General features: G+C 35.0%; 5 protein-coding genes and 1 long non-coding RNA gene across 15 annotated transcripts; 2 read left to right on the plus strand and 4 right to left on the minus strand.

Moving 5' to 3' along the window:
- Window positions 1-638: 638 nt before the first annotated feature.
- On the minus strand, window positions 639-1,810 carry LOC124215044 (sulfiredoxin-1). 2 transcript variants are annotated; one of them, XM_046617928.2, is made up of 3 exons: window positions 1,713-1,810; window positions 1,034-1,237; window positions 639-938 (listed from the first exon to the last, which is right to left on the minus strand). In XM_046617928.2, exons 1-3 carry the CDS (start codon window positions 1,771-1,773, stop codon window positions 790-792), a joined length of 414 nt encoding a protein of 137 aa, XP_046473884.1. In that variant the 5' UTR covers window positions 1,774-1,810; the 3' UTR covers window positions 639-789. The 2 variants fall into 2 exon arrangements, with proteins under 2 accessions (XP_046473884.1, XP_046473885.1); XM_046617929.2 differs by having other exon boundaries at window positions 800-938; window positions 1,008-1,237.
- A 522-nt stretch (window positions 1,811-2,332) lies between these two features.
- Window positions 2,333-4,919, minus strand: LOC124215043 (NUBP iron-sulfur cluster assembly factor, mitochondrial). Of its 2 annotated transcripts, XM_069134625.1 has the most exons (5): window positions 4,557-4,919; window positions 4,391-4,477; window positions 3,945-4,300; window positions 3,050-3,423; window positions 2,333-2,624 (listed from the first exon to the last, which is right to left on the minus strand). In XM_069134625.1, exons 2-5 carry the CDS (start codon window positions 4,463-4,465, stop codon window positions 2,455-2,457), a joined length of 975 nt encoding a protein of 324 aa, XP_068990726.1. In that variant the 5' UTR covers window positions 4,466-4,477; window positions 4,557-4,919; the 3' UTR covers window positions 2,333-2,454. The 2 variants fall into 2 exon arrangements, with proteins under 2 accessions (XP_068990726.1, XP_046473883.1); XM_046617927.2 differs by having other exon boundaries at window positions 4,391-4,916.
- On the plus strand, window positions 4,643-13,262 carry LOC124215037 (nonsense-mediated mRNA decay factor SMG7). 3 transcript variants are annotated; one of them, XM_046617914.2, is made up of 9 exons: window positions 4,643-4,885; window positions 5,220-5,289; window positions 5,920-6,258; window positions 7,244-7,983; window positions 8,124-8,267; window positions 8,412-8,807; window positions 8,910-9,892; window positions 10,013-10,444; window positions 10,622-13,262. In XM_046617914.2, the coding sequence occupies exons 2-9, from the start codon at window positions 5,258-5,260 to the stop codon at window positions 10,832-10,834; spliced, it is 3,279 nt and encodes a 1,092-aa protein (XP_046473870.1). In that variant the 5' UTR covers window positions 4,643-4,885; window positions 5,220-5,257; the 3' UTR covers window positions 10,835-13,262. The 3 variants fall into 3 exon arrangements, with proteins under 3 accessions (XP_046473870.1, XP_046473868.1, XP_046473869.1); XM_046617912.2 differs by having other exon boundaries at window positions 8,910-10,444; XM_046617913.2 differs by having other exon boundaries at window positions 4,645-4,885; window positions 8,910-10,417.
- On the minus strand, window positions 13,171-14,998 carry LOC124214409 (E3 ubiquitin-protein ligase sina-like). Its single transcript, XM_069134386.1, has 5 exons — window positions 14,966-14,998; window positions 14,589-14,792; window positions 14,238-14,402; window positions 13,618-13,860; window positions 13,171-13,308 (listed from the first exon to the last, which is right to left on the minus strand). Exons 1-5 carry the CDS (start codon window positions 14,996-14,998, stop codon window positions 13,171-13,173), a joined length of 783 nt encoding a protein of 260 aa, XP_068990487.1.
- On the minus strand, window positions 13,898-21,668 carry DNaseII (deoxyribonuclease II). 6 transcript variants are annotated; one of them, XM_046617925.2, is made up of 9 exons: window positions 20,689-21,024; window positions 19,800-20,057; window positions 18,493-18,670; window positions 17,762-18,266; window positions 17,136-17,238; window positions 16,904-17,042; window positions 16,630-16,736; window positions 15,518-16,216; window positions 13,898-14,402 (listed from the first exon to the last, which is right to left on the minus strand). In XM_046617925.2, exons 2-8 carry the CDS (start codon window positions 19,907-19,909, stop codon window positions 16,210-16,212), a joined length of 1,149 nt encoding a protein of 382 aa, XP_046473881.1. In that variant the 5' UTR covers window positions 19,910-20,057; window positions 20,689-21,024; the 3' UTR covers window positions 13,898-14,402; window positions 15,518-16,209. The 6 variants fall into 6 exon arrangements, with proteins under 6 accessions (XP_046473881.1, XP_046473878.1, XP_046473880.1 ...); XM_046617922.2 differs by having other exon boundaries at window positions 15,518-15,718; window positions 15,836-16,736; XM_046617924.2 differs by lacking the exon at window positions 20,689-21,024 and adding an exon at window positions 21,513-21,668 and having other exon boundaries at window positions 15,518-16,736.
- On the plus strand, window positions 21,029-22,681 carry LOC124215047 (uncharacterized). The gene is made up of 2 exons (XR_006882263.2): window positions 21,029-22,518; window positions 22,643-22,681. It is a non-coding gene; the product is annotated as an uncharacterized lncRNA (long non-coding RNA).
- The last annotated feature ends 109 nt before the right edge of the window (window positions 22,682-22,790 follow it).

Consider the following 22,790-nt stretch of genomic DNA (forward strand, 5'->3'; position numbering starts at 1 on the left):
AGTAGTTTAATGGTAACAATATGAGCCAACTTTTGAATTTACTAATAATTAGTGTCACCAAAAATACCTCTATCGATAGCATCAGTTTGATTATTATACAAATACGTAGATTAGGTAAAATTTTATTTACAAATACAAACCAAATACTATTATGCGAAATACCGCATAAATGCAAGTATACATACGCCAAGCCCAGCTTTCACTATTATACTGAATTAATGTGATCGGATCAACAATGTAAAATACAACTCGGTATCATACAAATTACGAAAACATCCTGTGACTTAGTTATCACAGAGAATGTCATGAAAATATATACATATAACTTATCACCTTTATAACAATAGAAGTTTTCATTATTTCATCAGCATTTTAATCAAGTCCTTTAAATATTTAATTCGATGCACAGTGTAAATATGTATGGACATGCAGATTCTTGTTGCATGGAACAAAAAAGAAAACAAAGCACTTATTTGCCTTTTTAAATATGCTCAGTAATTCTATAAATAAGTATACTGGAGAAACCAGTTTTATCCGAATGAACAACACAGTGTATTTTTGATTGGAACAAAAATTTTAAGCATATTCGATTTAAATCTCGTCGATATTAATTTCCTACATCGAATTGTGTAATGTGGATATCATTGATTGATTCACTGTATATATTATAAGGATGGAATTCTATCAATCACTGATATTTTTTATACTTTTTTTTTTTTGTGATATTCAGTTGGGCAAACTGATAAAGTACTAATGATAAGATGTTATTTCTCACATGTTAGTCCGTCATTATATGAGATCAGGAGTGGAGCTTCCAAGATAACTGCGCAAGTCATTTATCGTTGACTTGACTAATTTAGCTTTTATTGTTTCCTTCCCAAGTCTCTGATGTGCCGTATACCGGTGACATCCTCCAAAAGAATAATAGTAATCTCCTCCTGAAGGAAACAAGTTTTTACAATTAATCTGTATCAAACCTTATATAATTTAAGATATGATTTACAAACATTTCGACCGCGGCATGGTGAGTTACCTTCTTTTCCTTTGATCCATAAAATATCGACAGGTGGTACTAATGACTCTCTATCGGGATCAGTCAATGTATCCATCAAACTTTTCACCTTTTCTTCATTAACTTCCGGAGGGAACGGTCTTGTCACAACTCGCATAGGGACTTCGTGAATCTCTGTGATGTTTCCGGCATGTATGCTCGTTAATTCGCAACTCATTGTTGGGTCTAAATGCATATTTTATCCATTCAAATTTGAAAACTTTTATATTATCTATTCTTATGATGTTATAATATGTTAACAAGAGTGTAATTCTAATCCACCTTTCATCAGCGAACAGAAACAGGAAAAATGTTTTTTTTTCATCGTGAACTTGGGATCATCTTACATTGAAAAACAAAAATAAGTACAGATACCGTTGAAAATTTCTTATGTCAAATTAGTATCAGTATGATTTGAAATAGTTTGATAATTGTACCTAATCTCAGTTCTGCAAAACAATGAATGGCAACTTGGTGAGCATTGATATCGCAGAAAATAAAATCTAGTTAACAATTTCATCATTCCAATTGTAACTTTCTAAACATTAAACGTCTTACTTAAGTGCTATTTTCGGTCGTATGATATTCTATCCATGCTATGCAGTATATCAGTTGTAACTTAGGTTTCAACAAAATTTAGGAGACCGCATGTTTTACTCACAGAGACTTTGAAATGCTGTTGACATCAACGCCTTGTACTGTCTCTTTGGTTGCAACGACATTACTGACAGAAATTGTTGCCTCACAGCCTACGTGAAACTGATGAGTCATTTCTTTCCCCACCCTTTCACCTGTCTTTCCATACGTTTAAGTTTGAAACTTATGAAGACAATGCTGAACCTGATCATTTTATATTTATTCTACTTATTACATCAATGGTAGTTAAAATTCTATAATTAATGTGAAGCAAATTTTATGCGCGATACCATTTTTGTTTCCAACCGTATTTTTTAAAAGTCGCAAATAAAACCAAGTTACATATAGAAAACGAAGTTCTCGACCTTCCTAGGGTAAGGATTGGATTTTTTTCGTATCGCGGGTTTTATTCTTACCTACGACACTAAAAAATTTTAACCAAAACCAAATTACCTTTGATTTGACTAGATTGTTGATCTGTACAGCATCCCAAACACTAGAGCGGAGACAGGATAGTTTTATTTTTGGATAACACCTCATGTGCGAGGGCAAATTGATTATTGCCATTTCTATAATCATTTAAATAATTGTAGTTGCCCCTTGAGTATATGTGTGACATAGGTCAACGTATATGGATTCAATGAATAATCGTAACATGTATTTATTACATAGTAATTTTATTACAAATTATATATATACAACCTATTTTACCAAATAATTCTAAATCACAGAGGGTAGAGTACAGATTTCGATAATTAATTATTACGCTATGTATTATTAATTGGTTGTTTCTTTAGGAAGTCTATCACTGTATGTGCAAGCCTGTAATAAGCATTTGCAATCAAGCTTTGCGGCATTGATAAAACTATTGGTGTTCCATTATCACAATACTTCGATATTTGACTGTCCATTGGAATTTTTTCCAAGAAATCTATATCTGTGAAAGAAAACATATTGCATCGTCAAGCATTTGAACATATTTTTGTCTAGATACGGATTTTCAGGCTTGGGAATACTTTGGTATAATAATGATAATGTAGTTAAAATTCTATTATCAATAATAATAATAATCATAATCAATGTCGTTTCCCGCCATACCCAGTAGAGTATGTCCCCAGAAGTCTACAGAAGACTTATGCGGGGCAAGGGAGAGGATGGATTAGTGACCATCATCATACGACTGCAACCGTCTGAAGATGTTCAATAGAAACACCCGCATTTGCACAAGGGACAAGGAAAACTGTAGAAAACCTTTTCTAGGTGTAGCTGAACCGAGTTCGAACCAAGTATGTATTTCAACTTAAATTTAATCCCCCATGCAAATTTTTATCCTAGAGTATGATTACGATGTGTAATAATTACCGAGTTCTTCGGCTAAGCTCTCCGTTCCATCGCCAAAAAGTTGTACTTGGTGCGAACACACAGGGCAGGTTACACTGCTCATATTTTCAACAATTCCAGCGACGGGAACTTTCATTTTTTGAAACATAACTGCTCCTCTTCTAGCTACTTGAAGGGCTGCAGACTGTGGAGTGGTAACTATTATAACTCCAGACAATGGAAGATTCTGGATTAATGATAAATGAGTATCGCCTGTCCCAGGAGGAGTATCTACTATAAGGTAGTCCAGTGGCATCCAGGCTGTCTGACGGATTAATTTGTCAAGAGCACTCATCACCATCAGACCTCGCCATATAACGGGAGATTTTTCGTCAATCAAAAATCCCATTGACATACTGTGTACAAAAAATGTCATTATAGTCTTAAAATATTGGCATAATTGTATTCATTGAAGCCAGCTAGTACTTTCAAGCTCAAGATATCCGAGACCTGACTCGTGAAATTTATTACTGAACCATTTGTAATGAATCGGTGTAAAACTATTGTGGCAAGTCAATTTACCTAATTAATTATACCTGTAGTCTGTAGGATTAGACGCATGTCTGACAATTGCGTTGTGTAGAGGAAAAGTTTCTACGAATGACAAAGCATTCCGAATACTAAAAGCTAGCAGGCCAGAAAATGGATATGTTAAACTAATGCAGGATAAAAATATATTTGTTAGGTTGCTCTTAAATGTTTTTAACTTTGGTCAAGTAAAATAGTATTAGCCGGAAAGAGGATGTAATCTTTTGTTTTTTCGAATATTTTCATGCATTACGTTGGAAGTATGGACCAGGACACTAATTATTCAATGACATGAGTCCAAATACTTCAACTCAAGCGGCAAGGTCTAAGACACAACATAGACAGTTACCATTTAACACCATAATTGAGGAGTGGTTCCATTAGATTTTCTTGATTCAGAATCGGAGTGTCGTGTAAGTTCATCATTAACGGTATGGATGGACCAAATACATCCGCATCTAATAATCCCACAGACTTATTTGGCTCAACGGCTTTAATAGCAGTAGATAAATTAACAGCGGTTGTCGACTTTCCGACTCCCCCTTTACCAGAAGCAACAAGTAAAATTTGCTTTACACCTGGGATTGCTTTTTGCTTCGGCAAACCACGGGCCATGATCTCCTTGCGTCTGGCATCTATTTCCTCCTTTTTTTTATTATCATATTCAGCAGATGACGCTGATGACGATGATGATGATGTATGAATCTATAAAGCGAAGAATCCGCATAACTTATACGTGTTTACTACTTTTTTGGGTGGCTTTTAATTTGGATTTATCATTCGTCCTTCACTTACTTTTTTCAAGCTTTGGCATACATATCTGCGAGTGACAAATCTTACCGAAACAAACGTCATTTTAAATTGTGACATATGTTTTTAAACCTGCGGAAAATAAATTGATTCTAACCTGAAACTGTACGTCACGACACCTCAGTAATGGGGCGCTGTGTCGCGTACTTACTTAGGACAATAATAATATCCCTAAATTCTTGATATATGGTAGAAATGTTCTTTTTGATGTTTTTTTTTTTTTTCTTTATAATTATTGGAATAATTAAACGATTCAGGAAACGCGTGACTTGTGTATTTATGTTGTACAGAGACCTATTCGTTGAGAAAAAGTTTTGGGATTATAAAATTTGTATTATTTCTCTTGTGTTCTTCGACTGCCGCCTCCACCTACGCACTGGCCAGACGTTTTTCGATAGTTAAAGAGCCAGCCGTCCGTCCGTCGTTTGATGTGTTTTCACAAGTTCCCGTAACTTTGAGCCCCGAAATAAATATGTGACAGTACGTTTTTAAACTGATATTAACTACCTAGAAATCAGCTTCAACAATTTTGACATAGCGTTTACCTTATTTTAATAAAGTTTCCTACGTTCTTTCAACCATTTACATCATTGTATCCGACGAACGTACCGGACCTAACCTAAAGCATTCATTGGATTACGTGTGTCGAAAATTTTTTTTACCTTTTAATTTATATTGCGTCTATTTTTCGCGATCCGATCAATTTTCGTAGGTTCATAAAGAGAAATCGAATGTTCTTTAACATTTTTGTCCCTCAGAAAATTAATCTAATTGTCACAGTTAAGCATTTATTCTTAAACCATCCTTACTGCAGGTCGGCCACATCGCGCATAAACGCGGCTGACGCAGAATATGGGCCTGAAAGCAGCTGTCCAAGCACTAAAGTGAGTATAAACTTTCAATTTATTAATTTATAGAACGTTAACAATGGCAAAAACCTCTGGGGGCCCCGAAGTCGTGCATTGAAACTCTTCTTATTTAAAATTGGTCTGCTCATTTATCCTCCAAGATGAATACTTGGATAAACGTCTCGACAGTGCGTTATGATGTTTAACTGAGTGGAACTAAGAACTATTACTCCAAAAATGAGACCTGCTCGAAACAGCGCAGTCAGAGTTTTGTATCATTCTGGGTATTTCGAGATGAATGTCTTGTAGTCAGGGGCCAAAAACTATAATCTAAACAAAATATTGTATGCTGTCGGGATCAAGGAATTTCTAGTGCTTTTTGATAAATTTCACTGTAAAGATATTCTAAAAAAATTCTCTGTTTCAAATCCTGTCTCATAACAATTATTAACAGTAAATGCAACTAATCTTCATCCATAAATACGCAAAATTGTAACAGTAGCCCCATATACACATCTCAAGCATTAAGTTTGTTGATAACGAGTGCTCTTTGTTTTCTGGTTTTTTTAAAACGTTTCTGTATTATTGGTTTATTTTTGCTCGATTGTTATTCTTTGCGATCAGCATGTATGTGTTGATAATTCATAACTTTTCTTTTGACTTCAGGAAGGCAGAACCGTTAAAGGATAAAGTTCAACAGTGCAAGGATCTTCTAAATGACAACGATGCATGGGTCTGCCAGCAGCAACTTCAAAAGATTTATCAACAGGTCCTTATCTTGGATCTCGAATATGCACTTGACCGCAAAGTCGAACAAGAACTCTGGAACCTTGGATTTAAGAATTACATAGCCACTCTACAAACACAAGCAAAAGATCGAAAAAATCCAAAACGGGGTGAATCCCAGGCTATGTTGAGTTGGTGTCTCGAAGCAGCAAGTGGTTTCTATTTAACTCTTCTGCAAGAAATATGTACTGCCTTTGATTTGGATCTACCATTCAGACGGTGAGTTTTTACTCTTAATAATTCTATTCATATCGGATCTGGTGGTAACTTCATATTTTTGTTGAACATCTCTCTGGTGAATGGCAAAATATGGACTAGTGCTGACTCATTAAAACGATATTGAAATTATTATTGTTATCATAATAAATATACGTATTTGCAACTATGTTTTAAAAAAATTATTCAGTTTGCTGTCAAAATGTGCCTACTGTAAATGCTTGTAATTTAGGCTTCATTTTTTTCTCTGCAAATATGTTTGGAGCAACAAACTTTTGTACTTTATTAGGAAAGTTGCTTTTATGAAAAAATGAGAGCGGTTTTGGGTCTGCAAATTACAATGGAATGCACAGTTGAAGAGTTGTACAAATTTCCTTGTAAACTTATTTTTGAAAAACATCGCCGTGGTAATTCCCATTCATAGGAAACCTAGTTTCATTTTTCAGTCCCAGCACTGTCCCGTAAACTTTCTTGCAATAACTTGAATTACACGCTGAATCTGTAAATGTATGTAGTGTCAATAATATATTGTAGTACAGACTGTATTGTAGTCGACATCTCAGCGCAAGTATGCTGGACTAAAGATACAGCAAAAGGCTGGTATCTACAACTGTGTTCAATTTGGCTGATCAACCTCGATTTCCGAGCACCCGGTCATCCAAAAGATATACTTGATAAATCATTCAGTAAACCAGATAAAGTGTACCATCCTGGTTACTATTCTTCACTACTCTGTACTATATATCACATACAACACTTTGGCATCAGTATCAACGGAAAGAAGTGCAGACGAAATTTACAAAAAGTCATACTAGAAATACTCCATCTGAGAATTGAATTACTCCTGCCAGAAGATGCCTGAGAACATCTGTCGCATCACTAGAGCACTAGTGATCCACATTTCTTCAATTGCAATTTTTGTTATTTTCATAGTATTAGATAATTTCTTGAACTATATTTTCTTATTGTTAATTCTTATGTATTACAGCAAGAGCTATGTATATGGATGTACCTCACCATGGAAGGCAGTAGAAAAGTTATCAGCACCACATAAATCTTCCTGTTTCTACGTGTGCCAATATTGTCTTGTTCACTTGGGAGATATAGCTCGTTATAGGAACGAAAATAGACAAGCAGAACTGTTCTATCGACATGCAGTATCCTTGTCACCATCTAGTGGCCAACCATACAATCAGTTAGCATTATTGGAAGCATCTCGCGGTGATAAATTGGGCACGGTTTTTCACTATGTGCGATCGGTAGCTGTTAAACATCCATTTCCTGTTGCGACAGCAAATCTAGCAAAGACCTTATCTTCTGCCCTGAATGACAAATCGTTCAATACTGAAGGGAAGACTAAACTAACGTCTCAAGAATACATAAGTGTTTTCTTGAAGCTGCATGGCGTACTGCACAATCTAGGAGAAGTGAGTGTGGCTGCAAAGTATGTGACCATTCTTACTGAAACTATGACTGCTCTTGTAGCAACGGAAAGCTTTAGCTCTTGGCGATTGGTACAAATGCTGTCAATCAATTTATACGCACTACAACACGCTGTTGGAAATATAACTGATAGTGCAGACATTTTGAATACAGAACAGTTGAGTTCGGATGAAAAAATTGCGAGAAACTGTGTGTTGGATTTAATAGCTGGAAGTCTATCAGCTTTACTTTTACCTGTTTACACAATTAAAGGAGCTGTGATGGACTACTTTGCATTACCGACAAGTGAGTTTTGACAGTATTATTGAATTCTGTAAATGGTGAAACAGATACACTACTGTGCGATATAAGTGTGACTCAGAAGTATTTTGTTTCAAATAATTTCAAGGTGCTATATTACTTCAATTATTTGATAATATTTGCAGTAAAATTGTGCCTTGAGTGGATTCGTCTGAAACCAAGAATTCTGGAAGAAACAGCTTTTGCATCTAGATTGCAGATTTGGCCCAGTCTTTGTTTACTTTTAAATGGACTACAACAAAGCATTGGCGACTTCAAATCTGATCACTGTAAGTTCGTGGATTTTTTTAACAATGTGATTCAGTGATGGCCGATATTCATTTCAGTTCTCAGAGTTGTGTAATTCTTTGACCTTTTATCAATAAATTTACCTAATAACAACATTTATTTACGTGACAATTTTTTTGCCACAGATGGAAAAGTCCCTTTACCAGAGGATCGTGATTTACAAGGCTTCTTGCCTCTGGAGAAGGCCTTTGAGGCTCTTCGATTCACTAACACAGATTTCGATGGTGATATTGTATCTTTGAACAAATTACGTGCTATACGTATCTTAGATTTGGGTCATCAGTTGACAGAACAACAAGTGAATGGCACAGCGTTGATATCCATTGTAAAAGGTGACCTGGATGTACAAGAGAAATTTACAGCAGGAAATGAAACAGCCGGACTTAGTAAAGAATTGTGGAAAGAGTTGGAAGAGCTGAGCCTAAGCAAAGACAAACAACCACTAGTAAATACCAGTCCAGTTCCGTCAGAGTCAGCTAGCAGCAAGGGGTCATGGGAAGCAGATATTCCTGAATTGACAGGTGAGTCAAACTTGAAAATTTATTACCTTAAACTGTTAAAATAAAAGTCAAGCATTTTAAATTAATCTAGCTGATGCAACTAATATATTTTGTTATTTATAGTTGAGAAACGGATAGGTATACTAAAGCCGCAAGGTTCCCTAGAACGCAGTAGGGATTCTGCAGTGACTGGCACTGAAGGTAGCAATTCAGAAACCAACTCGATACCGTCAATCAGAAAGCCAAGACAAAATGTGGCTATGCAGGCAATAATGCGTCGTGCAGAAACTGAGCAGAAGCAAGTGACGTTCAAGAATGTATCACCAGTAATAATTGAGGAGGAGGATGTCAAGGCTAAGCCAACACCTACTTCACCGACTAAAAATGGGGTCAATAAAATTGTCCAGATGAATTTACAATCATCGAATCAAAATGGTCTCCTGAATTCAAATCAGGTCACAAGTGGACAAATTCACTCGATACCCCTTATAAGTAGAGTGGTTAGTGCAAAGAATAGTACGCCAGTACAAAACCAAGCTACATCAATTTCAAATCAATTAAAATTGAAATTAGATATACCACAACCATCACAAGTTAATCAGCATCCGCCAAATGAGCCTCCTCACAACATGACGCAATTTGGTTTTCAAAATCATGTTTCTGGGCAGACTGCGTACCAAAATCAGCCCTTTAATGTACAAAATCCTCAATTCGGTAAAAATTTCATGACTGGACATATGCAGAATTTTCCACAATACCAGGTCCCAGGGCAATTCAATATGCCTCAAAATATTACAATGTCTCATGGTGTAAATCAGAATCGACTAACACATCAGAGAATGGGCCAAAATGCGCCTCAGAGTGGAACGTTACAGCAAAATGTTGGACCAAATTCAGTTCCTCAACAAAGTTTTGGAACCAACATTTCCCAAAGTGCTGCTCTGCAGCAAACTATGATTCAGAATGCCGGAATGCATCAAACGATGGGAATCCAAGAGCAGGGTATAGTCCAAAATAATTTGAGGCCAAATGGTCCTAATTTGCAGGGTCAAATGAAGTTACCAATGGCTGGTATGACTAACGGAATGCAAGGATTACAAAATATGGCAAGTTATCAAAACACTTTTCAACAAAATGTAACATTGCCAAGTATTCCGAACGCTACAATAAATCCAACAAATTTATCAAACGTCCAGAGTATTAATTACAATCCTAATTTTGGACAGAATGCGTTCAATCAGATGTATCAGAAACAAATGTCTCCAGCAGCCTACACTAAGGCAACGGGTCAATTCACGTTTCCGACTCAGGCCACTACCAGCAAAGGTCAACAATCTTCAAATAATTATCAAAGATTCTCTAGTTACGAAAACAAAGACTTCAACTTGTGGAAGGATAACCAGCCGCCACAACCACCAGTTACTTGGTGGGGAAATACAAGAGCATCTCAAATCCCATGCAAGGATATGACAGGTGATGTGTTCCAAAATTGGCCAACAGCAAGTCCTCCTGGATCAGCAAACATATTTCCTACAGTACCACTCACACCAGGAAATAATTATCACCAAAATCCGATGCTAGGCAGACAGCCGTATAGCAGAAACAGTTTTGACGAAGCTAGGTCGTATGAGGTGCGAAGTTTCCCAACAAATATTCAAGTAAACTTAAATATTGAGATTAATGAGTTATCCAATTGTGAAGCATAATAACATTATTTACGTTAAAGTCAATTGCTGCTCTTATTTTTTTTGTTTTTCGTATTATCAACTTACAGAGACATGTACACAAATATAAATATTTAAGAACATAATGTATATCAATTTACTTATTTTCAGATAGAACAAAAACAGCCACAGTCACCAGGTGCTGGAAATACATATTCTCTGTTTAGTGGTAACACATGGGGAGCAGCACCTCAACAAAACCCATCTAATCAGGATCAAGTGAAGAACAGACTTAGCCAGCAATCTCTTTGGTCAGGTCCTGGCCCTTCACCTTTGGAAAGACTTCTAGAACAGCAAAAATCGCTTCGTGAGGGGGGTACTTGAAGGAACGTGTTGAACGCTAACGCAACATGGAACAAACTTATCCTCTTACCCAACACGCGGGCTAAGTAACTAGACATAATCACAGCAAAAGCTATGATAACGTAAGTTACAGAATGAAAAAAATTTCACACACTAATAAATCCCCTCCAAAGAGAAAGAAAAAACAAGTCAACAAACAAAAACCACCAATTGACAGGAATATCGGATGGAATAATAGATTACCCAAAACTTAGCATGAAGTATGGTGAGATCCACTGGGAACATTGATATTCGTTAATAAAGGTTAAAAAAACACGCATAATGGTCGAATCTGGGTATGAATATTATTACCAGAAACAGAACATGGACAGTACTTCTCTATCACTATTACCAAGTTGTTACAGAAATTCGAAAGTATACTATTTGAGTAGGGACTATACCCTGGATATGGCGATAGATTTTCGTACGTCAGGATCTTTAGAATTAGTAGCACGACTTGGGTCCTGATTACTATTCGATGCGACATGGTTCCATTAAAGCCAAAATTATTTGGAACTTAAGTAAACACAAGTTTAGGCTTGTCAGTAATTACCTAAATAACAATAAGCATGAATGGTTTTAGGGAGTCCATCATGCAGCCTTGATGTTATCATAGCGTTGAATTAAAATCTATATCCAAAGTATTATAAGCAAGGAAACTTCAATAAATAGAGTTTTGCTAATACATTTAGGGCGAGCATTATTTAAATTCTCTGTCGTGAAGATCTATTTTCAACTGATTATAGGTACGACAGCATAATGTATTTTAGTATGATAAAAGAAGAAACGGCTACCCTCATCAATAATATACTTGGATTCTAATATTTGTTTCAGGTGAATTACAAACTAAATAAATTTTATAACATAACAACAGCTAGAGTAGCTGGAGACTGATTCATTAATTATATCCCAAGCTTGAATAGCAACACAAAAAGTAAGAAAAGGTAAAAAAAAAAGCACTGTCGTCATGAAGGCATATGTAGACTAATGAAATATTCATAAAAACTCAAAACTGATATCTTAAAGATTATGTTTTAATGGTTAAAATATAGAAATTTATAGAAATATTGAATTACCTGCAAATATATTATGTTAAATATGCAAAACTGATATTGTTTTAAACCTATCAACATAGTAATTACAAATTTTCCAATAATTTGTAACAATTTGATTTCATTAGTAATTGAAGTTATAGTAGTATTAAACATTAAAAACATGCATATAGTCCGTGAACGTCATTGAGTGGCATCGCGCAGGTACTCGCCCAACCGCAATTTCTTGAAGACATGCAAATCTTTCTATTCATTGATAGCGTAGTTCTATTGGAAAATCGAATTCCTTTGGAAGAAAGAGTAGGAATGATTGGAGTTTGGGTAATGCAATTGCATTCACTATGGGCAGTTTTATGTTCAGAAAAAATATATTTCGTTGTAAAATTATGTACCAAAACTACAAGGATGTAAAATTACGTAGGCAAGTTTGCCACGGACACAAAGGCACTTTAGGTAGTTGCATTATTCATTATAGTGGGCCATAAAAAGTAAACTTACCAATTATACGCAATAAAGGTTGCGACGAACTGTCTTAACATATTTTGAAGTGCTGAACGTTATTTTAATTGAGTACAGGGTAATTAACCCAACCAGCCGTAATTCTTAACATTTCGATTTCTAAGTATACATATGTCATTTTGGCACTCTACACATAAGTAACAAAAATGTTTATTATTCGATGTAGTGCAAAGAGTATTAAAATATATTTGGTAGTTCGTCCTGGGGAGATTTATATGCTTATTACTATATGTATTACCAAACTTAAGGTTATAGGTATAAAGTCAGAGCAATATTTGCGTCATTCGATAGCTTGTCTCATACAGTGAATTTGATTCCAGAACACTTTTTCATAGATAAGTGAAATATCCCTTATAATTAAATCACCGCATTTCTTAAAATAATTCGAAAACTTAAAGTAGTCATCAATGTTCATCTTAGTTTATTAATGAATAGAATATGAGCTTATTTTCTTATACATTTTCATCACAATCATTTAAATGTCATTAGAGTGACAGGTAAAAAAGTAACAATTTAAGCCTACGGTAACCATCTTTGAATTATTTTGAAATTCGCATTTGATCATTTCAAGTCTTCCACTACGATGCTGGCTTCAATGTATGCTATTTTAAGATAGATCTTTGATTGATGATTATGAAAATTTACACATACTTCTAGTGTGATCAGCAATTTGTATTAAAATTTCCATTAGTATGCATCCACGACCATCATTGGAACGAGTGAAATTATTGAAGTTTTGGCAACGGTTTATGGCAGACGAGTCAAAATCATGATACATGTGAAGGTATCGCTGCCAGCTATCATGCGAGTCATGTCCTTATGGTTAATGGACAGGCAGTCTATGTTTTCAAAAAGGGACATCGGACTTGTAACACAGGAGCATACCTAGAGAAAGTAAATACAAATGATATAATAGTACTGACGCAGAAAGAAATTATAATTGGGTTATATATATATATATATATATATATATGTATATATAATTATTTATTAGTATTAATACAGCAGTCAAGAAATGCTGCATAATTTTATACAAGTTGAAATCATTAGAAAAATTTCACTTCAAAATTCGTGTAGGTACCAATTTATCAATGTTTCTAAAATTGTTCCCTGTATTTTATAGCTGATAAATATTCGTTCCCCGAAACATTAATATCTGTTAATAATTTTTTTTTATGTACAGTACTGACTCACTTTGTCTTTGAAGATGCTTATTCTTTGGCTACTCATAATCTTGAGTTCATAATTAAACTCTTTGCCGATATAATTAGTGCCCACGATCTGTACAACTCCAAACAAATCACCATTGTCGTCTATCTTGATGTGCATGAAGAATAATCCCATCTCCGCAACTCGAATAGCCAAGTCATACTTTACATTTTTATAATACTCCATTTCCCATACTTGCTGATACATGTTGTCAGAAGTGCAGTTAGACTTCATAGAGAATATGAAAAAAGTTCAAATTGAATGATTACTAATTCTTATGTCTAATTTAATATATTATTTCTCAACATTACATAAGTATTTTATAATTAAGAAAACTAGAAAAATATTTTCCAGATCTTGGTTAAAAAGACCTATGACAATTGGTAATGCATATTCAAATCCGTAGCACATATTTTTTACTTAAAATTTCATTGATTTTCAACATTCAAATTGTAAAACTATTGTGGCATCTCATTGTCTAACTTAAGCAAAAATTGCAACTGGAACAAGTAAGACACACTGTTATCGGTTATCACCTCATGAAATTTATTTTTGTGATAAAAACGAATGTGTGGAATCATTCGACCATGTGGCAATGTTTCTACACAGGTTCCGATGCGACATGGAAACTTTCCCTTGGGAGCTTCGGGAGGAGCTCGCTTGGTTATCTTGGATCCATTTTTTGCAATTACCACATTGGTTTCAGTTTGTGATCCTACACTGTTTCGACCTCTGTTGTTGAGGCTATGCATTGGATGTAGCAATGAAAGCTGCAAAATTAAGGAAACAAGTTTGAAGTCATTAGTTCGTTAATCGATTATGATAAATTTCATTAGACTTCGAATAGTTCAGTTTTATATCAAGCGCAAGGTAGTACAGAAGTCAATTTTGATTTGGTTTGTGCATGACAGCAGCATTATAAATAGTATAATCAAATACCACTTATAGACCGTTACCTTTATGTCATCAAGTTTTATTGATAATTCTTCAGCAAGATAGCTTCTGGCATTTGAGAATCTAGATTTGCACAAAGGACATTCCGTTATTAAGTCTTTGCAGACGTTGCAAATATGATGTCCGCGTTCACATTGTTTAACTGGAGACTCGGGTCGTTCAAAACAAACAGGACATTGAAGTAGCTCCTCTAAATCTTCACACCACTGAAGAACAATAAACGTTACTGGTAATATGAGAATTTATAATGAAAACACGTATTTGTCTCACAATTTGTTCATACTTCTGTACATTTTTCACAACGTACAAGATATAGCTAGTATACGAGCGTTGCTACTATTATTTCATTGTGTCTAGTTGCACTACAGAGTGAACTTACATAGGGTATTCGACATGTGCCAAATGTTGGCATGTCACAAATTTTTCGACAAAAATTGGAGTGTCCAAAGGAGTTTTCAGGTGAAGAGAACTTTTCGGATCATTCCTGAGGGTGAGACATTTGCCACGTAGTTCGTATCTCTGTGCTGTATTATCGTTTGGGATAGTGAAAGATACGATCATTTATCAAAACTCAAGAATAACTATCGACACTCTAATTTTTTGCTAATAATTCGAAACATTCATTTGGTATATCTGAAGTGACCCGTCAAGGTACACTCTGTACTGCGAATAGACAATTCGTTATTATTTTCAACGATGAACCCAAAGAATTATCTACTTTGTTGCGATTTATATTACCGTCCAAACGACGTGAATATCGCACTGTATCAAGTAAGTCTACATAGGTATGTAGCTATTTAATACGGCGTCATAACGTCACATCGTGAAGAAGTTTCAAAAATAGGCAACGGATTTTGAATTGGCTGGTAATGCTAGTATGACGTTTAAAGCCTAACCGATCATAACAAATATATGATTGCAAACTTAGTACCTTTGCTCTCATTTCCTCAACCATGTTGACTCGGTACAAGGATACTAAATTAGAGATGGATGCCTTGATCCCATAAGTGCAATGTTAACGGTCGAGCTCAGTGGTGGGGGTAGATTGAATACTACGTTAGACCGTCGTGGATCCGATAGATGTGGTTTTTGACGGTTTTTCATCATTTTTATCATGATGACTCCATTATAACTAAATTATTCAATGGATTACGTTAAAACAATGTTCTGTTATGATGTAAACTTTTGCTAGTGCCATATGTTTCGAGTAAATGTACTCGTGACAACAGTGATTCGAAGTTAACCGTACACATTTTCTAGTAGCAGCAGCGATGACCACCAGGGCTTTCGTAATTCGAATTACCTTGAAGGAGAAACAGCAAGCGACGCAATGGTCTTATCATTTTTTTTCCCGGATATGTGAAAAGGATTAAATCTAATCTTTTGATGTGACCACGACGTGATCACGATGTGAGGTAACTGTGGACATGGTGTAAACTGTCAATGGTATGAAAGAACGGTTTTTCAGTAATTTTTTTATTTTATAATATTTATTTCTCAAATGCAGGTATGCAGAAGTAATATTAAATCATGATATACTAATCTTGAATACTATTGTCTAGACATAAATGTGTTATTGACTTACTTTTTACCACAAAAGTTTCGTACTGATTTGAGATTCGCCTACAACCTGGAAAATAATATGGTCCGACTCCAATTTCATTCATTAATGACGCTGTGATGCATGCATTTTTTACTGAATTTGACCAGAGGTAGATTTAGTAAGTTAAATACAGTATTTCCTCCGAATATGGCCCTTCTGAATAGAGCTACTTCTCGTAATCTTTGCTCGAGCGCTTTCGTCACTATATATTTCTGTTAATGAGTGTTTAGATATTTACATATGTAAAGAGACACGCAGTCCTATTCAGAGGTAAAGCCAGCTGAGTCAAGTCATGGCTCGACATATTGGTAGGGGAAGTAACTTCTAAGAATCATATTCCCCTCACCGCCTTCGAGCGGCCTTATTTGGAAGTAATACTGTAAGTCAAAATTATATCTATTTCTTAAATTAAGTTAGATATCGAGTTCTAGAAACGAGACCATTTTTTGGGGCATGCTTCCACGTCGTTTACAATATGACGATAACTTGTCCATAAATTCTGTGAATTTAAGCACACCGTTCCACCCCCTCGCTCCAATTGTGAACTCTGAAATGTAAATAATTTTATTAAAACGAAGTATCGTTTATCACGTATTGTAACGGCATAAAAATAAAAATTATCACGAGGTGGCACTTTCCTCGTACAAGATATAAAAGGAAAAGAAGTTCAGTGACAAGTGTGAGAACCTGAAAATATGAGTTTAGAATACTCACAGCTCTGTTAATGTCACCTATGCATACCCAATTGTGATTTTTGTTAGCACTATTAGATACAGCCCATTTTGAATGATCCTGTAATGATGTAAACATCACATTTGCCTCGGGAAAATTAATGGACTTGATGTTCATCACTCTGCAATAATCGACAACAATATTGTACTGCAAGTTTGTAAGATAAATATGTTTATGAACTGTGCGTATCTAATAGGTATGTGCCAAAACTTACTTTGTACCACTACAATCTGATGGCAATATGCCAGGACCATGTACCCATGTCTCAGCCAAAAGATCTGCTCCAAGTTGCGGTGCAACAAATTCATCATACAGGTCTGCAATTACATATAAAATTAAAATTGTGAAGATTAACTACACGGTACTGTTTTGTAGCAATATATATATATATATATATATATAATATATATATAAGTAATATATATATATATATATATATATATATATATATATATATATATATATATATATATATATATATATATATATATAAGTATAAATATATATATATAAGTATAAAAATCCAAAGACAGTAAGTATTCAAGCTATTGAACGATTCAAGGAATGCCATTGAAAGCCTGGTTATTAGGTTTCATTTTAATAATAAGAAGTTGTTCATATCATAATTAGTAAATCGTTTTGTTTTGTTGTAAAACAGAAGCAGAAGCGGAGTAATTTTAATTGTTCTTTGATCATTCGCAGCCACTAATTGTATTTAGAATTAACATTTCCACCATACATTGCTAACAATTTTCGTCAAAAAAGCATTGTCGAAGTAAAGCCTAATCTGCAATTCCTACGGAAAAGAAACATTGAAGCTGAGAATAAAACATTCTTTACCCTTTTCCCACTTGTCACTTTTGGCAAATGATATAAATTCAGTTCCACTCAAAGACTGAATTGATGTTTTATGGTTGTACGGAGCATTTTTGATGCGAATCCTGTTAGCTGCTTTTGTCAGAACCGGGTACTGCTGAGTAAGGTCTTCTGGCAAATTATTCTTGTATGTAATAATTTCATTGTACATCAATTGCATGCCTATAAGATCAAACTGATCTTTATCTACAGAAATGCACAAGAAGCTCTGTCCATACAGTTGTCCAGTTTTAGGATAGCTGTAACCTGCATCTGAAAGTGATTTTACATCCACAGATCTTTCTTTGCGAGCTCTTAGTGGAGGATCAGTGCCATGATCGGGTGCTGGAGGATATCGAGGCACACTGTGAATCAACCAGAAACCTTGGTGGGTGTCTGCTATCACTACACCTTTGGAATGCCCATACTTTACCGTAGCAGTCTTATTGGGCGCGTGGTCGTTATATAAAGTCCAAAGAATTGAGTTGTTCTAATGATTATAAAATAAATGTTAATTTTAACTTTTTCAACCCATTTTAAGGTATTTCTGCAATTTGCAGAGATCAAATGGCTTACTAATTCTTTTTCATATAATATGTTCTAAATTAATATTGCATATAATGTTGTGTATAATTTTGGCACCAATTTCAACATTCGTGAGGGAACAATATTTTATTAGTTATAATGATATTTTAAATGATAATGCAAATACTTACTTGGTGATACAAAGGTTCTAAAGTTCGGCCGGGAATCGAGGATTCTAAACCAATCGATTTTTTCGATAATTTCCACCCATCGATTATCGTATTACTTGTCATGTAAACATATGCCAGACCTTTCCTTATTAAATCGTTGCTACTTTGCGATATTTTGGGAAGTTTGTACATAACAAACCTGAAATATTGTACACCATATGTGAAGCATAAGAATTATAAAACAAATCAACGTCATATAAAAGTTATACCCTTAAAAGTAAAAGTGTTCATTCTCCGAATAGAGATGTATTTTAATTAATTTGTACTTGATCATTGATAGTTGAAATCTAGTTTTGGATAGGTCCTCAGCATCAACTGAAAACCATGTTTTCCATTGAAATGCTGTTTTTTAAGCACCCGCAAATGAAAAAATTGTCTTAGTAATTTGATCGAAATACTAGAAATTTTTATCTATAAGAGTTTCATATTTTCAAAGTGGGATATCCATGAAATTGCGGGTACCGCTCAAACGCATGGATCGATGCCGAATTCCACTCACAGGAACCGTGCGTACTAATAATGAGTCCATCTCATATCTTTCTTGTTAGTTTTCTTCTGTGTACATTGATTAAAAACTAAGAAATATGCGCTAAGTGAGCACGTTTTTTGCAAGTTGAATTACGTCACTTATATCCGCGTCACTTTACTTCGCTTAGGAGTTACCCGAAAACCGATTAAATATGCGGAAAGATAGAACAATTTTACACAGAAAACGCGTTGTGTCATTTTTTTCACATGCAGTGCTGAAAAATAAGGCAAAATTTTCTAGAAATATTAATCAACGTGTTTCGCGTAAACGAAAAAGTAAAAGGTGAAGCTGAGAAATTTCAAATTTGAAAATATTTTCGATACTTGATCGTTTACTTATGACGAATTCGATTTACAGCCAAAGTGCGCACTAATTATGAGTGCGGTTTTCATTAGTTTTCTAGCCTTTTCGGTGCTTGAAAACCAGGAAATCTGCACTCGGTGCGCACTTTTATGACAATTGACACAATTACTCAATAAAATTAGCCCACCTTAAATCAGATTTAACCAGTCATACCGCTTTGTCTCTAAGATCTACAGCTGAACATTACTCACGGAGTTTAAAAAAAAAATGTTCGTACGCAAGTATATGGCGATGGAATATGATGCATATGCGTTAAACACCGAGAGAAATAGATTATAGATCTTATGATAAAGTATGCATCATACAATTGGCTTCTGACTCCGAGAGTGAACAACGAATCAAGCACAAAGCAAACGAGATATGGCAAGTCACTTACCAGTCCACTGGCAGATTTCTTTCATCCTTACATTGCAACTGCGTGTTTACTCCGATTAAAAGTTTACTGACAATAAAAACGAAGAACACGACACACGTTCGCGTCAACATATCGATGTCTAACGCTTCCGAAGAAACGATTTTGGTGCTATAATTACGGCAGTTATCCACTGGAACTGCCCGTTCGGTTACTGAAAGACACTGCCAACCACCGTTGTGTATTAACGCGTGGTCGTTAGAAGCTTATGTGCGACCCTGTCTGAAAAGTTACAGGAAATTGTGGTATATGTGAAAATGAGGACGACGATAGCGTGATCTATGTATAATACACGGTCTGATATCATCCTAACTAATTAGGCATTATAAGCTAATTTTGAGAGTGAAAATATTTTGGTTCGCGATGCGGTAATAATTACTAGGCGAAGACAAATGGATAAAGATGTGAAGAACAATAAGTAATTACAAAACGATCATATATGATGAAGGCTTGAAGGAACGCATACCCAATTATTCAAAGGTGCAAGCTTTACAAAATATGGGGACAACTTCGACAGTTTACCGAAATATTTTCAATACAGAATGATTTTTGCATCGTGACATTTAAACCAGCAAAGCCGAGGGTAAAGCACATTCTATACGAGAATCGGAAATGAATTTGCGATGTTACAGCGTTTTATCTGCAATAAAAAGTTTGTGCTTTCTCATTTTTATTAGACATTTATCATTAATTTTTTTTTTAACTAAAATATATCTTAATGCTAAAAAACATCCGGTTACATACGACCTTTTGCCTTTAGTTTTTCAAATTGCTTATTTGAATTATGTATCTATGTTGTTCTCAAGTTTGATTATTTTAACAAATTTAGTGTAGTAATAAGAAATTATACGACCTTTTGTCATCAAAATATTTATGTTTGCCGCTCACGACCTCATTCCATTAGACACATGAGATATACATATTATAATATCTCAAAACACTAGTCGCGTCGCTCTAGTCGATAGGCCATCGTTTTAATCGCTAATGGTTGTATCTTTGAATTTATCGCTGATATTATGTCGGTCTCGTAACGTAGTCTGGTCTACGGTTAAATCGAATCCACCACGTGTAATAAAATGTATAGATATTTTTGACTCAACTGTATAATAAAATTAATGCTGTCTCGATTAAATTACTGTACGAAATAAAATTCTTCGAAGGACAAAGAGACAAACTTAATCGACGAACCGGTAACGTGACAAGGAAACGAGACGACTGGCAAGTGTCAGTACCAGTGGTAAATGAAGAATTACGACTTCAGTCCATTCTCAAATGGCGTTGGCAACACAGGAATTTTCATTGCCTGGGTGCGGTAATTCCACTCTGAATAGCTCGAGATCGTTACTGCGTATATATTTTACAGTTTGAAAATTCATACAGCATCGAGTAAATCGAATAAACAGATATCAATTGTCAAACTAATCTATTATGTTATGGTTAGAGTAATTGAAATTCCCAAATCCATAGTTGGTTGAACCTAAGGCTATGGATATATACACACAAGAACATTGCCATTGTTGCAAGTAACGACAAATTCTGCCTGAGGTACGCCATGGACGTTCAGATAGGCTTCTACGCGTTTGTCACGAAGTAATACTTTCGTGTTGTTTGTGCACCGAGCTGAAGCCGTCATTAGAAAAAGAGAGCAACATGTACATGTAATTGCATGAGGATCACCTCAAAGAATAAATCGCAACTATTATCCGTAAAGAAATTGGCCCACTTTCACAAGCCGAGTTTGATATCCCTGATTTTATTTTCAGGCCGGTATTCTTCAATAGAATGTGTTGATGAATAACTAAGAAATAAAAGTCTCTTAAATTCTTCTTTCATTGCAGCTGAATCTCAGTAGAGCAGGCGTTGACTGAAGAATATAAAGACAGTTGCCCTAATGGACTTTGGTGTGACAAACGAAAATTGTCGTGCGCTTGCGCTTCCTGAGATGTTCCAACCACAGTGGTTCCAACATATATATCAGTGGTTCCAACGGTAGAGTTGAGAACTTATTGCAGAACATCAGAGTGGTACTTACCGACTTGTCGGCGATACGAGAAATTAATAATGAAAATAAATTTGTTCCAAAATTCGTAATAAAACAGTGATTTAATTAAAGTATAGGTACCCGAGAGAAGAATGTATAAATAGATCATAAATAATAATAGATCAGATGTAATAATGATGCAGAGACCAAAAAGTATATATGTATAATGTATATGCGGTCCATGTAAGATATTAATAAGTATGTATATGATCCATTTACGATTAATATGTGATGCATACTATAAATTTTATAATTTTCCATGAGATAAACTAGATTACCTACAATAATACCGCTATAATATGGAAATAGAAGAATTATTCATTTCGAAATGGGATTCTATTAGACAAGCGCTCGATGTATTCCATAACATTAATATTCATAATTATTCCAACAACTTTTCATTTGCTCTCTCGATCTTGAAGTATCGTAGGCATAGAATCGAAACGCTGATTTAGCTAGTCGCAAGTGAAGTATTTCCGTTGGGTAGAGAAGACGAATTGTTTTTCGAAAAGTGTTCGTATGGCAAAAAATTCAAAGTAACTGTATTACATCACGGATGCGCTAATTTTGATCGAGATGAAATGGATGTTCCGTATATGAGACAGTCTTTAACACAATGTCCTGATTTAAAGACCTAAAAAGGTGATCATCGGCTATTAATTTTTTTTATGGGGAGAGAAAGAACGAAGATTCTTAAAACTTCGAGTATATGTTAACTCACATTTGAAAGGTACGAGCAAAAATTTTTATCATCCAACTGTTGCAGAACGGCAGCGTTATTAGCTGACCCGTTAACTGGAGAATACATCTTTAGTAGACGGCTGACCATCGAAGGGCTTAGCCGCTTGAGTCTGGAATCGGCAGGAAAGATAAAGTGCGTATTTCTTGTCTGAAATGTAAAAACTAAAATCATT

This window comes from Neodiprion pinetum, chromosome 3, assembly GCF_021155775.2.
Source record: "Neodiprion pinetum isolate iyNeoPine1 chromosome 3, iyNeoPine1.2, whole genome shotgun sequence".
Classification (NCBI taxonomy): Eukaryota; Metazoa; Arthropoda; class Insecta; order Hymenoptera; family Diprionidae; genus Neodiprion; species Neodiprion pinetum.

Excerpts from the sequence above, each read along its gene's own strand:
- LOC124215044 (XM_046617928.2), bottom strand. The coding sequence starts at position 1,773 with ATGTCGTTGCAACCAAAGAGACAGTACAAGGCGTTGATGTCAACAGCA. Across the intron at positions 1,238-1,712 it reads AACAGCATTTCAAAGTCTCT|ACCCAACAATGAGTTGCGAA; the intron begins GTGAGTAAAACA and ends ATATGCATTTAG. Across the intron at positions 939-1,033 it reads ATGGATCAAAGGAAAAGAAG|GAGGAGATTACTATTATTCT; the intron begins GTAACTCACCAT and ends TGTTTCCTTCAG.
- LOC124215043 (XM_069134625.1), bottom strand. The coding sequence starts at position 4,465 with ATGTCACAATTTAAAATGACGTTTGTTTCGGTAAGATTTGTCACTCGC. Across the intron at positions 4,301-4,390 it reads TATGCCAAAGCTTGAAAAAA|ATTCATACATCATCATCATC; the intron begins GTAAGTGAAGGA and ends TTCGCTTTATAG. Across the intron at positions 2,625-3,049 it reads GAGCTTAGCCGAAGAACTCG|ATATAGATTTCTTGGAAAAA; the intron begins GTAATTATTACA and ends TTTCTTTCACAG.
- DNaseII (XM_046617924.2), bottom strand. The coding sequence starts at position 19,909 with ATGTTGACGCGAACGTGTGTCGTGTTCTTCGTTTTTATTGTCAGTAAA. Across the intron at positions 17,239-17,761 it reads AAGTGACAAGTGGGAAAAGG|ACCTGTATGATGAATTTGTT; the intron begins GTAAAGAATGTT and ends ATGTAATTGCAG. Across the intron at positions 16,737-16,903 it reads TAGGTGACATTAACAGAGCT|AGTTCACAATTGGAGCGAGG; the intron begins GTGAGTATTCTA and ends TTTACATTTCAG.
- LOC124214409 (XM_069134386.1), bottom strand. The coding sequence starts at position 14,998 with ATGCCAACATTTGGCACATGTCGAATACCCTAT. Across the intron at positions 14,793-14,965 it reads GCACATGTCGAATACCCTAT|TGGTGTGAAGATTTAGAGGA; the intron begins GTAAGTTCACTC and ends ATTGTTCTTCAG. Across the intron at positions 13,861-14,237 it reads CATGTCGCATCGGAACCTGT|TCTAACTGCACTTCTGACAA; the intron begins GTAGAAACATTG and ends TTCTCTATGAAG.
- LOC124215037 (XM_046617912.2), top strand. The coding sequence starts at position 5,258 with ATGGGCCTGAAAGCAGCTGTCCAAGCACTAAA. Across the intron at positions 8,268-8,411 it reads CGACTTCAAATCTGATCACT|ATGGAAAAGTCCCTTTACCA; the intron begins GTAAGTTCGTGG and ends TTTTTGCCACAG. Across the intron at positions 10,445-10,621 it reads GTTTCCCAACAAATATTCAA|ATAGAACAAAAACAGCCACA; the intron begins GTAAACTTAAAT and ends ACTTATTTTCAG.